This window comes from Ranitomeya variabilis, chromosome 3 (assembly GCF_051348905.1).
Source record: "Ranitomeya variabilis isolate aRanVar5 chromosome 3, aRanVar5.hap1, whole genome shotgun sequence".
NCBI lineage: Eukaryota > Metazoa > Chordata > Amphibia > Anura > Dendrobatidae > Ranitomeya > Ranitomeya variabilis.
This window is the reverse complement of record NC_135234.1, coordinates 237,217,438-237,233,825: the sequence shown is the minus strand read 5'-3', so window position 1 is coordinate 237,233,825 and position 16,388 is coordinate 237,217,438. Positions and strand designations below refer to the sequence as shown.

General features: G+C 42.0%; 1 protein-coding gene across 6 annotated transcripts in view; it reads right to left on the bottom strand.

Moving 5' to 3' along the window:
• Positions 1–16,388, bottom strand: part of PRICKLE4 (prickle planar cell polarity protein 4) — a 96,624-nt gene that overhangs the window by 33,407 nt on the left and 46,829 nt on the right. Inside the window, exons 2-3 of one of the 6 annotated variants that reach the window (XM_077295293.1) lie at positions 9,932–10,062; positions 8,467–8,562 (exon numbers count right to left, since the gene is read on the bottom strand). In XM_077295293.1, coding sequence (XP_077151408.1) covers positions 8,467–8,562; positions 9,932–10,045 — 210 coding nt within the window. In that variant the 5' untranslated portion in view covers positions 10,046–10,062. The remainder of the gene's footprint in view (positions 1–8,466; positions 8,563–9,931; positions 10,063–16,388) is intronic. The other 5 variants (XM_077295295.1, XM_077295292.1, XM_077295294.1 and 2 more) reach the window with 5 other exon arrangements.

The window sequence follows — 16,388 nt, the reverse complement described above, 5'->3', positions numbered from 1 at the left end:
AACTACTGTAAACCTAGGTACTAAAATTAATACACAAAACACATCATTTTGGTTGTCAAAATGGCTACAGCTTTTATTCAAATCACAGGATTAAATAATCACAGTAGGAGTCAGGTGGAGTGCTAGTACATTGGGATTCACAAGTACTGCGATATCCCCAGCTGCCTGACATAGAGCACCAGGACAGACAGCCATAAAGGGGCGGCACGCACTGGCCTGCCATTCAAGCCGAGCCAGTAAACTTTCAGGGCACCAATGACCCCTATTATCCTCACTCCTGTGCTTAACCACTGTGCCCGCCCCTGATTGATGTTACCATTACAACGTCCTTGAGGCTGGCCACCAAAGCCGAGCCTGCTCACCACCATGAGGTTTTACATCCTCTTAGTTAAAATGAGTCCACTTTAACTTGTCTGCAACTTCCACCTGACTCCTAAACCGCAAAGCCGTGACGGGTTATAAATTCCAAGTCTCATTTGACACCTTTTTTTTTTTTATAATTAAATCATTTTTGTAAACTTAAAAACTAGAAGTCCCTGCAAAAGCATTAATGGGACTAAACTTGGCAAATCTCCGACTCACAAAGAGTCATCCTACAGCGCCCAGGAGAGGAAAAATCCCTTGTGGTGGAAACCTCTAGGGAACCATGGCTGAAGGATTGCCCTTCCCTTGGGCTTAGAAGGTTACCGCAAATAATAATTCAAAATACAATAAAGCATTTATCATTATACAAGCAATAATTAAAAAGTTTTAGGACCGAGATTATAAACAGGGCGGGAGGGCGTTTAATGTTTCCTCCTGTCCATCCTGTGAGAGAAAGAGGGAGAGCCAGAGTTGCCCCTATATAAGCCCCACCCTCCTCACAGTAATACACCAGGCACAAACATCTAAACTCCTTCCTCTTAAAGCAACAACGCCGGGTGCGTGTTACCACGCATAGTGGAGACGGGATTTGATAAAATCCCCTCCACTATGCTGTAACATCTGGACGCTGCGTGTGTGACGCTGCGGCTCTGCGCAGCGTCAAACACGCAGCGTTTCCTGCACGTGGACACATACCCTAATTTCCAAACATTGTAAATTCAGAGGAAAAAAAAACAAACAAGCTAATTTTGGCTTCCAAAAGCGCTGCCAAGGATGCAAGGGAAAGCTTAAGTTTAAAAACTTCACACTTTATTGAGCTATGAGTTACAGAGCCATCCAGCTCCTTCATCAGCTTTATACAAACTGAATATTACAAGCCACCATTTATACCATCCATAATGACCTCACAACCTTGATGACTGGTTGGCCTCATACATCTTAATTCACATATGTTAAAAATACACATCCAATATCAATTGCCTATGCCATTTACAAATTCCCTGCAGACATACATATGTACATATGGAAATTGTTTAGTAATATTACAGACAATAAACAAAAATGAAATATTAAGTTTCAAATATAACTCACTGAATCTAAAATCTATTAATAAACAAAATCTAAGAAATGCATGATGCTGATGGTCACACGCAAACTTGAAATCTGGCATGGTCAGTATAGCTATATGCTGATGAAGATGTAGGTCATACACATGATCCTCTATGGCGTAAGTGTAGAGCGGGGCAAAGGTTTGTAAATCTCATTGGCCTGCTCGCCTGTCGGTCACAGACGGGGCTTTCAGCGATGAGCCCGTTACAAATTGTAATTGCTTCTCTCTGCTTATAAAATTAATAAACTGTGACCGACCTGTTCAACCCATCCAGGCCGGTGTTTTAATTATGGGATTAGTGGGAGGGGGAGGCACTGATTACGACACAAAGGTCTCTGCATTCTGGCAGGCACAGTATTAATTAAGGAATGTACCTGACTGTTAAGCCCCTATGAAAAAGCTAGAAGAAAACTCTGTGCAGTGCCCAATTCCCCCCTCCCACTACTCCCCAGGTGATGCAATAATTGGGACGCTCAACTGGAGGAAAGGGGAAGGGGCGTCAGGCCACACCCTCATGGGTTAAATTCAGGTGCTCGTGGTCAGTGCCTTCCTCTTTCTCCCCGGCTGACCCTTGGAAGCTGTTGTCCCACCCTCCCTCCCTTATACAGGTCCTTCTCAAAAAATTAGCATATAGTGTTAAATTTCATTATTTACCATAATGTAATGATTACAATTAAACTTTCATATATTATAGATTCATTATCCACCAACTGAAATTTGTCAGGTCATTTATTGTTTTAATACTGATGATTTTGGCCTACAACTCCTGATAACCCAAAAAACCTGTCTCAATAAATTAGCATATTTCAACCATCCAATCAAATAAAAGTGTTTTTTAATAACAAACAAAAAAACCATCAAATAATAATGTTCAGTTATGCACTCAATACTTGGTCGGGAATCCTTTGGCAGAAATGACTGCTTCAATGCGGCGTGGCATGGAGGCAATCAGCCTGTGACACTGCTGAGATGTTATGGAGGCCCAGGATGCTTCAATAGCAGCCTTAAGCTCATCCAGAGTGTTGGGTCTTGCGTCTCTCAACTTTCTCTTCACAATATCCCACAGATTCTCTATGGGGTTCAGGTCAGGAGAGTTGGCAGGCCAATTGAGCACAGTAATACCATGGTCAGTAAACCATTTACCAGTGGTTTTGGCACTGTGAGCAGGTGCCAGGAAGCATGAAGTGCTCCAAAATCTCCTGATAGCTAGCTGCATTGACCCTGCCCTTGATGAAACACTATATGCTAATTTTTTGAGAAGGACCTGTATACTCATTGATGTTCTGTGTTGCTATTGTTAAAAGTACAAAAAATAAATACCATATATACTCGAGTATAAGCTGACCAGAGTATAAGCCGACCCCCCTAATTTTGCCACAAAAAAAACTGGGAAAACTTAATGACTCGAGTATAAGCCTAGGGTGGAAAATGCATCAGCTACTGGTAAATGTCAAAAATAAAAATAGATACCAATAAAAGTAAAATTAATTGAGACATCAGTAGTTTAAGTGTTTTTGAATATCCATATTGAATCAGGAGCCCCATATAATGCTCCATACAGTTCATGATGGGCCCCATAAGTTGCTCCATATTAAAATATGCCCCATATAATGCTCCATACAGTTCATGATGGGCCCCATATAATGCTCCATACAAAATAAGCCCCATATAATGCTCCATACAGTTTATGATGGGCTCCATAAGATGCTCCATATTAAAATATGCCCCATATAATGCAGCACAAATGCTGACTATGGCCCCATAAGATGCTCCATAGACACATTTGCCCAGTATAATACTCCACAAATGTGGATTATGGCCCCATAAGATGCTCCATACAGATATTTGTCCCATATAATGCTGCACATGGCCCCATAAGATGCTCCATACAGATAATTGCCCCATATAATGCTGCACACGGCCCCATACAGATATTTGCCCCATATAATGCTGCACATGGCTCCATAAGATGCTCCAAACAGATAATTACCCCATATAATGCTGCACATGGCCCCATAAGATGCTCCATACAGATATTTGCCCCATATGCTGTTGCTGCGATTAAAGAAATAAAAAAATCACATACTCACCTCTCAGGCCCCGGGCACTTGCTATATTCACCTGCTCCGCGTTCCACCGCCGACCGCTGCTGTGTCTTTCCGTCCTCTGCACGGACGTTCAGGCAGAGGGCGGCAAGCACTAATCGCATCACCGCGCCCTCTGACCTGAGCGTAACTGCAGAGGACGCGGAAGACGCAGCGGCGCCGATGGTGAAACGCGGAGCAGGTGAGAAGCTGCCGGCACCGGGGAAAAGACGCGGAGGGACCGCGCCAGGAGCAGGTGAGTATTATTACACAGCTCTGCTCCCCCTCCCCTGCCGACCCCTGAGTACGACTTGAGTATAAGCAGAGAGGGTTACTTTCAGCCCAAAAAAGTGGGCTGAAAATCTCGGCTTATACTTGAGTATATACGGTATATAAAAAAAAATTATTCCTGTTATTACGCCACAGCGGAATTGTAGAGAGGGGCAAAGGTTTTTAACCCTCATTGGCCTGCTTGGCTGTCGGTCACAGACGGGGCTTTCAGTAATGAGACCGTTACGAATTGTAATTGCCTCTCTCTGCTTATCAAATTAATAAACTGTGACCAAACTGACCAACCTGTTCAACCCATCCAGGCCTGTCGGAGTTTTAATTACGGGATTGGTGGGAGGGGGGAAGGCACCGTTTACGACACACGGGTCTCTGCAGTCTTATATGCTGACGCAGTTGATGTTTGCAATTCCTCCAGAACATTTGCCCATTCAGTTTCTTGCTAGGCACATTCAGGTTCGACTCCAGTCGAATTATTTAGATGACACTTTGTGCATCAATAGCATTTATCTTGATGGCTCTGGTTGCGGTCTGAATCAATTGTTGCACTTCAACCTTATTTTCTGTTAAAAAGTTTCTACTTTTCTTATTCTGTGCACTTTATTTATTGTGCAATATAGCCTTTCTATGTGACTATAGTGGTTATTGTGCTCTATTGCAACTAGTGTATTGGACTTTGTGTATGGTGCTGGGGAAATCTGCTAGTGTTATTTATGTCTTGCCTACATTTTGGTTATTAAAAGATGGAGCAGTTCAAATTAAATTATTTCACTACTATGTGCCTGGGTATTTAATGCCGATATCTTTTGTGTTTTACCATCACAGTACATGATTAGGGGTCTATAGTATAATGCACCCCACCCATAGGCAGACTCTATATAGTATAATGCACTACCCATAGGCAGACTATTGTATAATACACCCCCATAAAATAAATAAATACAATACTAATCTCTCATCGATCCTCCGCGGCTCCAAGCACTCGCACATCTCCAGACAGCGGGTACTGAGTAGTGATGTCATCGCGACCCTGTCAGTGTCTGTGTCATCAGACGCTGAGAGGGGGATGATGGAAGAGGGAGGGTCACACTACCAATCTCATCAATGTGGTCAACTGTATCGGCATCCAGTCAATACAGTTGAACTTGTGATGATGGGCGGGGGGACCACTGCTGGCACCAGGCCCCCCCATAGCGGCCAGGTGGCAGTGCAGGGAAATAGTGTCCCTGCCCTTCTGCAGAACGTAACTATATAGGTGTGCTGTGCATGCCAATACAGTTACAGTAGCATAGCTCCGGGTTGGTACCCGGGCACGGGGATACACTACTGCACCCCATCTATATTTTCAATAGATTAAACTTATGAGTTGTAAGACCAATATGAACTACTGTAGTCTTATCTTGACAGAAGTAAATCTAAAAGCTGTGGGTCAGTGGCTGATAAAATTAACTAATAGCTGCGAACCACTGAATCCCCACCTACTTTGTTGTACTATAGGGTGTGGACATGGCCCCTTTCCTGACTTCTTGTGCAGTCTACACCAGCAATTTCACTATTGAAATTAATTTAGCTAGCACATTCTGCTTTGATTGTTTGTATTTTGTCGCATATTAATCGCTTTTAGATTCAATAACTAAAAGTTATATTTTAAACCTGATTTTGGCTACACCTCATATTTACCTAATTGGGTCTACATACTATCCTGGCAACTTACCAAATCAATGCTTCCCTTTAAATATTTAAATGTACAGAACAAAAAAAAAAGGTACATCACTTGAATATCAAATAGGACTCCCTATTGAAAGTGGCATAGGCAATTACTACTGGATGCATATTTTTAACAGGTGATTTAGAAGTTTTCAATTTTTCTCAATGAATGTCTCAATCCAAACCCTCTTATGGAGGTTCAGAGGGCATAGCAGCAGCCATGGAGGATCAATTTTGCGATAACCAAGGCTGTGCCCAATGCTGCACAACCCATCCAGGTGAGTAGGAGTCACTCACCTTTACTCTTTCCATCTGTTTTTTCAAATGTTTGTAAAGGCAGGACAGCATGGCTAGGGGATGGATTTTACATACTTGTGTAATTGGAACTGAATGAAAAACCCGAATTCAATAATGAAGGTGATGTGCCCCACCACTTTTGTCCAGGTGGTGCATAACAACCAAGGCTACAAACAAAAAAAATGTTTTACTTTTCCACTAGTCCCATAGACCCATATGGAAGCAGCAGGTCAGATTGTGAGTGCAGCTTATTGTATACTCCTGTTCCTTTGTTGTTACATGAGTAGAAACCAGGGACCCCTGCTCCCTGTGTTCTGGAGAGTCCCAGTGATCATATATTTATCAACAAAACAAACAGATGACATTGCTCCACTGCTTCAATGAAGAGAACAACAAGGAAGAGCCACAGTCCCAGTGGTGCCTGGCAATATAGTAGCCCATACAAATCTACTAGCAGATTTGACATTTACCAAAAGATACAATCTTTATACTTTTCCAAAACTAGGAATAAAAGATGGGTCCACCATGCATCTTGGTCCTGATAAAGATTTGTAATAAAACCAGGGTGGATAAAAATCAATGTTTTTTTAAAAAAATCAAAAAAATCGGATTTTTTTGATTTAAATCGGATTTTTTTGATTTAAATCGTTTTTTTTTTAATAAACTGCTTTTTGAGGAAAATATTTTACCATCCAAAGGTTCTTCCATCATGAGATAAAGCTGAGTTGTTTAACTCAGTAGAATAAAGGCTGTATATGTGTAACATTCACAATGCCATGCTCTTCCAGAGGTTTCTGTAGGATGCTGACTATCCAACAAGTTTGGGCATGTCAACTGAATGGAAAAAGAAACTAAACCAAAAGTGAAACCAAGCTAGAAGTGTGGAATTAAAGGGGCAGTATGAACAAAATGTGGAGGCTATTAATAGTTTATACAATTAAGACATGCTGCAACCCCTTCACCCCCGGAGCTTTTTCCGTTTTTCCGTTTTCGTTTTTCGCTCCCCTCCTTCCCAGAGCCATAACTTTTTTATTTTTCCGTCAATTTGGCCATGTGAGGGCTTATTTTTTGCGGGACGAGTTGTACTTTTGAACGACATCATTGGTTTTAGCATGTCGTGTACTAGAAAACGGGAAAAAAATTCCAAGTGCAGTGAAATTGCAAAAAAAGTGCAATCCCACACTTGTTTTTTGTTCGGGTTTTTTGTTAGGTTCACTAAATGCTAAAACTGACCTGCCATTATGATTCTCCAGGTCACTACGAGTTCATAGACACCTAACATGACTAGGTTATTTTTCACCTAAGTGGTGAAAAAAAATTCCAAACTTTGCAAAAAACAAAACAAAACAAAATTGCGCCATTTTCCGATACTCGTAGCGTCTCCATTTTTCGTGATCTGGGGTCAGGTGAGGGCTTATTTTTTGCGTGCCGAGCTGGCATTTTTAATGATAGCATTTTGGTGTAGATACGTTCTTTTGATCGCCCGTTATTGCATTTTAATGCAATGACGTGGCGACCAAAAAAACGTAAATCTGGCGTTTCGAATTTTTTTCTCATTACGCCATTTAGCGATCAGGTTAATGCTTTTTTTTTATTGATAGATCGGGCGATTCTGAATGCGGCGATACCAAATATGTGTAGGTTGGGGTTTTTTTTTATTGATTTATTTTGATTGGGGCGAAAGGGGGGTGATTTAAACTTTTATATTTTTTTTATTTTTTTCACATTTTTAAAAACTTTTTTTTTTTACTTTTGCCATGCTTCTATAGCCTCCATGGGAGGCTAGAAGCAGGCACAACGCGATCGGCTCTGCTATGCAGCACCGATCATAAGATCGCTGCTACACAGCAGAAATGCCGGTGTGCTGTGAGCGCCGACCACAGGGTGGCGCTCACAGCCACCGGCGATCAGTAACCATAGAGGTCTCAAGGACCTCTATGGTTACAATGGAGGAGCATCGCCGACCCCCGATCATGTGACGGGGGTCGGCGATGCGCTCATATCCGGCCGCACGGCCGGATGCGGTAGTTAAATGCCGCTGTCTGCGCTTGACAGCGGCATTTAACTAGTTAATAGCGGCGGGTGATCGCGATTTCACCCGCCGCTATTGCGCGCACATGTCAGCTGTAAAAAACAGCTGACATGTCGCGACTTTGATGTGCGCTCACCGCCGGAGTGCACATCAAAGCGGGGGTCCCGACATGTGACGTACTATTCCGTCACATGTCGGGAAGGGGTTAAACACCTACCTATTGCCATATAGTAAAACAAAAAAGATTTTTACTTACTTTGGGGTCCCCCCCCTCACCCTGGCGTTAGATCGTTGCCCCTAGTTTCGTCCGTGTAACTATGGGCGCACATGCGCACTGCTCTCACTTCTCATTTTAATCGTGATTTATATTAAAAAAAAACTTTTGATTTAAATCAGTGATTTAAATCATGATTAAAATCATGATTTAAATCGATCCGATTTAAATAGAAAAAAATCTTTTGATTTAAATCATGATTTAAATCATGATTTAAATCGGCGTGATTTAAATCAATCCACCCTGAATAAAACAAAACCTTCAGTCCACCTATGATTTAATACTTATATTCTCATATCATTTAACTTACATCACAGTCTTGTGGCGGCAGTAAATGAAGCAGAGTCTGGATAAATTTCAGTTCTTCGGCAGCATTGTTTGATGTGTCTTTTAAAGTGGAAAGGGCCTGATGAGACAAGATAGGAAGCTAAAATCTTTCCTGTCACTGCTGACATTCTAAAGTAAATATGTTGGTACTTTTTCCAAAAAAACTAACAATTTTACCATACTTGAATAGAGATGTTTCTCTTCCTGTGCTTGAAAATGGCATAGGCAATTACTACTGGATGAATATTTTTTAACACCGGTGATTTAGACTTTTTAAAAAAAAAAAATTTCCTGTGAATATCTCAAACCAAACCTTCTTATGGAGATTTTTCTTCAACAATTAAAATTTTAAACACTAAGGGGAGCAGTTGCTAATATTTGCAATGAAAGCATAGCGTACAACTAACTCGCATTACGACTGCAGTAAAAGTGGGCATGGTCAGCTCACGTGAGTTACATCACTCCCCTTCTGGGCGTTTGCAGTCACCAACAAAATGGCTCCTCACTGTGATCCTAAACTTCATCCTCTCTTATCCTTCTGCAAAGTGATACGGAGACGTGGACAGTGTCAGAAAACGGGCTGGCAGCAATCACTGTTAGTTGGTGCTGCTCGCCGAATCATGTGCTACCTTTAGATACACGGACTACATCACGCGCTGTGATTACATACACAGACTGTCACGAGCTGGGGTTAGATACAGGGCTCAGTGTATTATACCACATAATGGATGAAATACAGGACTAAGCAGAGTATCACATAGGATGGAATTAGATATGCGGACTGAATCATATGCTTGAATTAGATACGTATAATGTACCACATTATGGGATTAGATACAGGGTTCTGCAGAATCTACTACACTGCTGTGCTCTGAACACTGCAATCTGGCAGCGGTGATCAGCAGCTTGGTATTGTACTAGTAATTCCAGGCTGCTGACCACCGCTCACTAGCTGCCAATACTTGCCACATCCTGGACCTCCGCTCCCTGCATCCCAGCACCTCCTGTCACCGCTTGTATGAACACAGAGGTGACAGGGGGAAAGTGTAGCTCAGTGCGGCAGTGGGGATTTAAAAAAAAATTAAAAAAAAGTGCCGATCTCTTCCCACAGCTGTGACCTGAAAAGCTTAGGGAAAGTGTGCCCAGGTCACAGCAGCCACAATGGAGGAGAAGCAGACACCGGCCACAGTCTATGCCCAGCCAAATTAAAATGGCAGAGAAAAACAAACAAAAAAAATCACAAATAAAGTTAATGCAGTGCATTTAATATGGTATTAAAAATAATTGATTATATAATAAATAAAATCACAGCGTCTTAATTCTGCTTATAGTGGAGGTCCTGGGATCCAGACCCCCACCAAATATTGTGAGCCAATAATATCAAACTTCTGAAAGCTACATCATAGCAAAGCTACTACAAAGCAACACATTTGCTATTTATAAATTACCTGTCTCACCTTAATCTCAAGATACTCTTCCAAGGAACAGCCTGAATCACAGTCAGAAGAGGAGACCGTAGATGTTGGGGATGTAATAGTCTGGTCTGGAGTTTCTGGGGCCATTACGACACAATCATCTACTGAAAGAAACATCACAAAACAGTCAAGCAAGACTATATTGACACTGCAAGACAAAATATTCAGTCGTTTGCCACCTTTTACGTACGGTATTTGGAATTTACTAATCGGAATGCTGATCTAGTTGTATTAGATAATAGAGAATGTAATGCACTCTTAGTTTTCCCATGTGATCAGCATATTATATGAATTTATCAAAGTGGAATTCTTGTCTAATAAAAACATCACGTCACACTGTTAAAATGCAAATTAAGACAGGTTATTAAACTTTACTCAAATTAAGAAATATTATTGTGCATATTAATACAGATAACTAGTTGCTGAACCGGTTTTGAGTGTTATTCAGGAAGCAAGAATTTGCTATGGATATGCCCTATAAAAGATTTGAAAAGAAAGCGTATATATTTATGTACACATACGTTTAAATATTGCTGTGAGAAATTTTTAGGAAGGTGAGGAAAAAAGTCCCAAGTCGCAGTTTTTCCCAATTAAGTTTTTTTTTAAAGTTTCACCCCCTCAAGAAAATACACAAATTTGGTGTTACTGTGTGTCACAACCTACACATTAAAACTTTTTAAAATTTTTCATGGTAGACATATAAAATTAATTCTAAGACAACTAGTTGGCCTGTGTGAAATTTTTGCACATTGGTTGTCGGGTGCACAGGCAATTTTAGGAAAATTTAACTGGTCAAATGTAAATGTATTTAATGGGAACCTGACAGAGGTATGTGTCTCACTGATATATTTCTATATAATATAATCTATATCTATATTATATATACCGTATATATTCGAGTATAAGCCAAGATTTTCAGGCAAAAAAATGGGCTGAAAGTGCCCCTCTCGGCTTATACTCGAGTCATGGAAGGTGGGAGGGTCGGCGGGTGAGGGGGAGCGACGCCTGTCGAATACCCACCTGCTCCCAGCGCTCCTGGTGCGGTCCCCGCATGTCCCACGGTCTTCGGGCGCGGCAGCTTCTTCCCCTGTTCAGCGGTCACTGGTACCGCTCATTAAAGTTATGAATATGGACTCCACTCCCATAGGGGTGGAGCCGCATATTCATTACTGTAATGAGCGGTGCCACGTGACCGCTCACTACAGGAAGAAGCTGCCTCTCCCAAAGACGTGGGACATGCAGGGACTGCGCGCCAGGAGCGCCGGGAGCAGGTGAGTATGTCATATTCACCTGTTCCTCGTTCCACCACCGCCTCGTCTTCCGCTTCCTCTGCATTGACTGTTCAGGTCAGAGGGCATGATGACGTATTAGTGTGCGCGCTGCCCTCTGCCTGAACAGTAAGTGCGGAGAGACGGGACGCTGAGGAGCAGCGGGCAGCGACGAGAGGTGAGTATGTCATTTTTTTTTTTCAGTGCAGCAGCAGCATTACATGTGGCACAATGCTATACGGAGCATCTATGGGGCCATAAAGAACTGCATGGAGCATTATATGGGGCATTATATGGGGCATCTATGGGGCCATAAAGAACTGCATGGAGCATTATATGGAGCATCTATGGGACCATAACTGCATGGAGCATCTATGGGGACATAACTGCATGGAGCATTGTATGGGACATCTATGGGGCCATAATGAACTGCATGGAGCATTATATGGAGCCATAAAGAACTGCATGGAGCATTATATGGAGCATCTATGGGGCCATAAAGAACTGCATGGAGCATTATATGGGGCATTTATGGGGCCATAAAGAACTGCATGGAGCATTATATGGGGCATTTATGGGGCCATAAAGAACTGCATGGAGCATTATATGGGGCATCTATGGGACCATAAAGAACTGAATGGAGCATTATATGGGGCATCTTATGGGGCCATAAAGAACTGCATGGAGCATTATATGGGGCCTATTTTGTATGGAGCATCTTATGGGGCCATAATGAACTGTATGGAGCATTATATGGGGCCTATTTTGTATGGAGCATCTAATGGGGCCATAATGAACTGTATGGAGCATTATATGGGGCCTATTTTGTATGGAGCATCTTATGGGGCCATAATGAACAGTATGGAGCATTATATGGGGCTCCTGATTCAATATGGATATTCAAAAACACTTAAACTACTGATGTCTCAATTAATTTTACTTTTATTGGTATCTATTTTTATTTTTGACAATTACTGGTAGCTGCTGCATTTTCCACCCTAGGCTTATACACGTGTCAATACGTTTTCCCAGTTTTTTGTTGCAAAATTAGGGGGGGTCGGCTTATACTCGGGTCGGCTTATACGGTATATATATATTTTTTCGAATATTTGAGCCCATGGATCCATTGTATGTCCATTTTGCAAGCCGGAGAGAAAATCTCGCCATACGGATGTCACTCGGATGCTTACATGCGAGAAAATTGGATCCCCACACTGCACACGGATGACATATGGATCACTGTTCAGGGAACATGTCTGCGATTCTCGTCCGTGTAAAACGGACAGATTTTTTTTTTATGTTGTGTGTGACTCCAGCCTAAAGGAGATCCCCCCAACATTAAACATAATGGTATTTTACTTACTGATCAGAAGGGGTCTGATTGTAAGGACCTTGCAAAAGAGCAGGGACAGCAGCATTTTTTTCCCCTCCACAGCAGCACTGCCATCTATCTGCAGTGTAGGGAAGTACAACACAGCCCTATGTATAAACGGAGCAGCACCCTGTACAGCAGTGCCAATTTGACTGTAAAAATGATGGAGAATTGACCCCATAACTGAGCATATTTACACCATTGTATAATAATTGGAACTATCCCTTTAACCCCTTCATGACCCAGCCTATTATGACCTTAATGACCTGGCCATTTTTTGCAATTCTGACCAGTGTCCCTTTATGAGGTAATAACTCAGGAACGCTTCAACGGATCCTAGCGATTCGGAGACTGTTTTTTCGTGACATATTGGGCTTCAAGTTAGTGGTAAATTTAGGTCGATAATTTCTGCGTTTATTTGTGAAAAAAACGGAAATTTGGCAAAAATTTTGAAAATTTCGCAATTTTCACATTTTGAATTTTTATTCTGTTAAATCAGAGAGTTATGTGACACAAAATAGTTAATAAATAACATTTCCCACATGTCTACTTTACATCAGCACAATTTCGGAAACAAAATTTTTTTTTGCTAGGAAGTTATAAGGGTTAAAATTTGACCAGTGATTTCTCATTGTTACAACAAAATTTACAAAACCATTTTTTTTAGGGACCACCTCACATATGAAGTCAGTTTGAGGGTTCTATATGGCTGAAAATACCCAAAAGTGACACCATTCTAAAAACTGCACCCCTCAAGGTGCTCAAAACCACATTCAAGAAGTTTGTTAACCCTTCAGGTGTTTCACAGCAGCAGAAGCAACATGGAAGGAAAAAAATGAACATTTAACTTTTTAGTCACAAAAATGATCTTTTAGCAACAATTTTTTTATTTTCCCAAGGGTAAAAGGAAAAACTGGACCACGAAAGTTGTTGTCCAATTTGTCCTGAGTACGCTGATACCTCATATGTGGGGGTAAACCACTGTTTGGGCGCACGGCAGGGCTCGGAAGGGAAGGAGCGCCATTTGACTTTTTGAATGAAAATTTGGCTCCAATCTTTAGCGGACACCATGTCACGTTTGCAGAGCCCCCGTGTGCCTAAACATTGGAGCTCCCCCACAAGTGACCCCAATTTGGAAACTAGACGCCCCAAGGAACTTATCTAGATGCATAGTGAGCATTTTAAACCCCCAGGTGCTTCACAAATTGATCCGTAAAAATGAAAATGTACTTTTTTTTCACAAAAAAATTCTTTTAGCCTCAATGTCTTCATTTTCACATGGGCAACAGGATAAAATGGATCCTAAAATTTGTTGGGAAATTTCTCCTGAGTACGCCGATACCTCATATGTGGGGGTAAACCACTGTTTGGGCACATGCTAAGGCTCGGAAGGGAAGGAGCGCCATTTGGCTTTTTGAATGAAAAATGATCTCCATCGTTAGCGGACACCATGTCGCGTTTGGAGAGCCCCTGTGTGCCTAAACATTGGAGCTCCCCCACAAGTGACCCCATTTTGGAAACTAGACCCCCCAAGGAACTTATCTAGATGCATAGTGATCACTTTAAACCCTCAGGTGCTTCAGAAATTGATCCGTAAAAATGAAAAAGTGCTTTTTTTTCACAAAACATTTATTTTAGCCTCAATATTTTCATTTTCACATGGGCAACAGGATAAAATGGATCCTAAAATTTGTTGAGCAATTTCTCCTGAGTACGCCGATATCTCATATGTGGGGGTAAACCACTGTTTGGGCGCACGGCAAGGCTCGGAAGGGAAGGCGTGCCATTTGACTTTTTGAATGGAAAATTTGCTCCAATCATTAGCGGACACCATGTCGCGTTTGGAAAGCCCCTGTGTGCCTAAACATTGGAGCTCCCCCACAAGTGACCCCATTTTGGAAACTAGACCCCCCAAGGAACTTATCTAGATGCATAGTGAGCACATTAAACCTCCAGGTGCTTCACAGAAGTTTATAACGCAGAGCCGTGAAAATAAAAAATCATTTTTCTTTCCTCAAAAATTATTTTTTAGCCCGGAATTTTTTATTTTCCCAAGGGTAACAGGGGAAATTGGACCCCAAATGTTGTTGTGCAGTTTGTCCTGAGTACGCTGATCTCCCAAATGTGGGGGTAAACCACTGTTTGGGCACACGGCAGGGCTCGGAAGGGAAGGCACACCATTTGGCTTTTTGAATGGAAAATTAGCTCCAATCATTAGCGGACACCATGTCACGTTTGGAGAGCCCCTGTGTGCCTAAACATTGGAGCTCCCCCACAAGTGACCCCATTTTGGAAACTAGACCTCCCAAGGAACTAATCTAGATGTGTGGTGAGCACTTTGAACCCCAAAGTGCTTCACAGAAGTTTATAACGCAGAGCCATGAAAATAAAAAATAATTTTTCTTTTCTCAAAAATGATTTTTTAGCCCGGAATTGTTTATTTTCCCAAGGGTAACAGGAGAAATTTGACCCCAAAAGTTATTGTCCAGTTTCTCCTGAGTACGCGGATACCCCATATGTGGGGGTAAACCACTGTTTGGGCACACGTCGGGGTTCGGAATGGAAGTAGTGACGTTTCGAAATGCAGACTTTGATGGAATGCTCTGCGGGCGTCACGTTGCGTTTGCAGAGCCCCTGATGTGCCTAAACTGTAGACACTCCCCACAAGTAACCCCATATTGGAAACTAGACCCCCAAAAGAACTTATCTAGATGTGTGGTGAGCACTTTGAACCCCCAAATGCTTCACAGAAGTTTATAACGCAGAGCCGTGAAAATAATAAATACGTTTTCTTTCCTCAAAAATAATTTTTTAGCCCAGAATTTTTTATTTTCCCAAGGGTAACAGGAGAAATTTGACCCCAAAAGTTGTTGTCCAGTATCTCCTGAGTACACTGATACCCCATATGTGGGGGTAAACCACTGTTTGGGTACATGCCGGGGCTCGGAAGTGAAGTAGTGACATTTTGAAATGCAGACTTTGATGGAATGCTCTGCGGGCGTCACGTTGCGTTTGCAGAGCCCCTGATGTGCCTAAACAGTAGAACCCCCTCACAAGTGACCCTACTTTGGAAACTAGACCCCCAAAGGAACTTATCTAGATATGTGGTGAGCACTTTGAACCCCCAAGTGCTTCACAGAAGTTTACAACGCAGAGCTGTGAAAATAAAAAATCATTTTTCTTTCCTCAAAAATGATGTTTTAGCAAGCAATTTTTTATTTTCACAAGGGTAAAAGGAGAAATTAGACCCCAATAGTTGTTGCCCAGTTTGTCCTGAGTATGCTGGTACCCCATACGTGGGGGTAAACCACTATTTGGGCACACGCCGGGGCTCGGAAGGGAAGTAGTAACGTTTTGAAATGCAGACTTTGATGGAATGGTCTGCGGGCGTCACGTTGCATTTGCAGAGCCCCTGATGTGCCTAAACAGTAGAAACCCCTCACAAGTGACCCTATTTTGGAAACTAGACCCCCAAAGGAACTTATCTAGATATGTGGTGAGCACTTTGAACCCCCAAGTGCTTCACAGAAGTTTACAACGCAGAGCCGTGAAAATAAAAAATCATTTTTATTTCCTCAAAAATGATGTTTTAGCAAGCAATTTTTTATTTTCACAAGGGTAACAGATGAAATTTGACCCCAATAGTTGTTGCCCAGTTTGTCCCGAGTATGCTGGTACTCCATACGTGGGGGTAAACCACTGTTTGGGCGCACGTTGGGGCTCGGAAGGGAGGGAGCACCATTTGACTTTTTGAACGCAAGATTGGCTGGAATCAATGGTGGCGCCATGT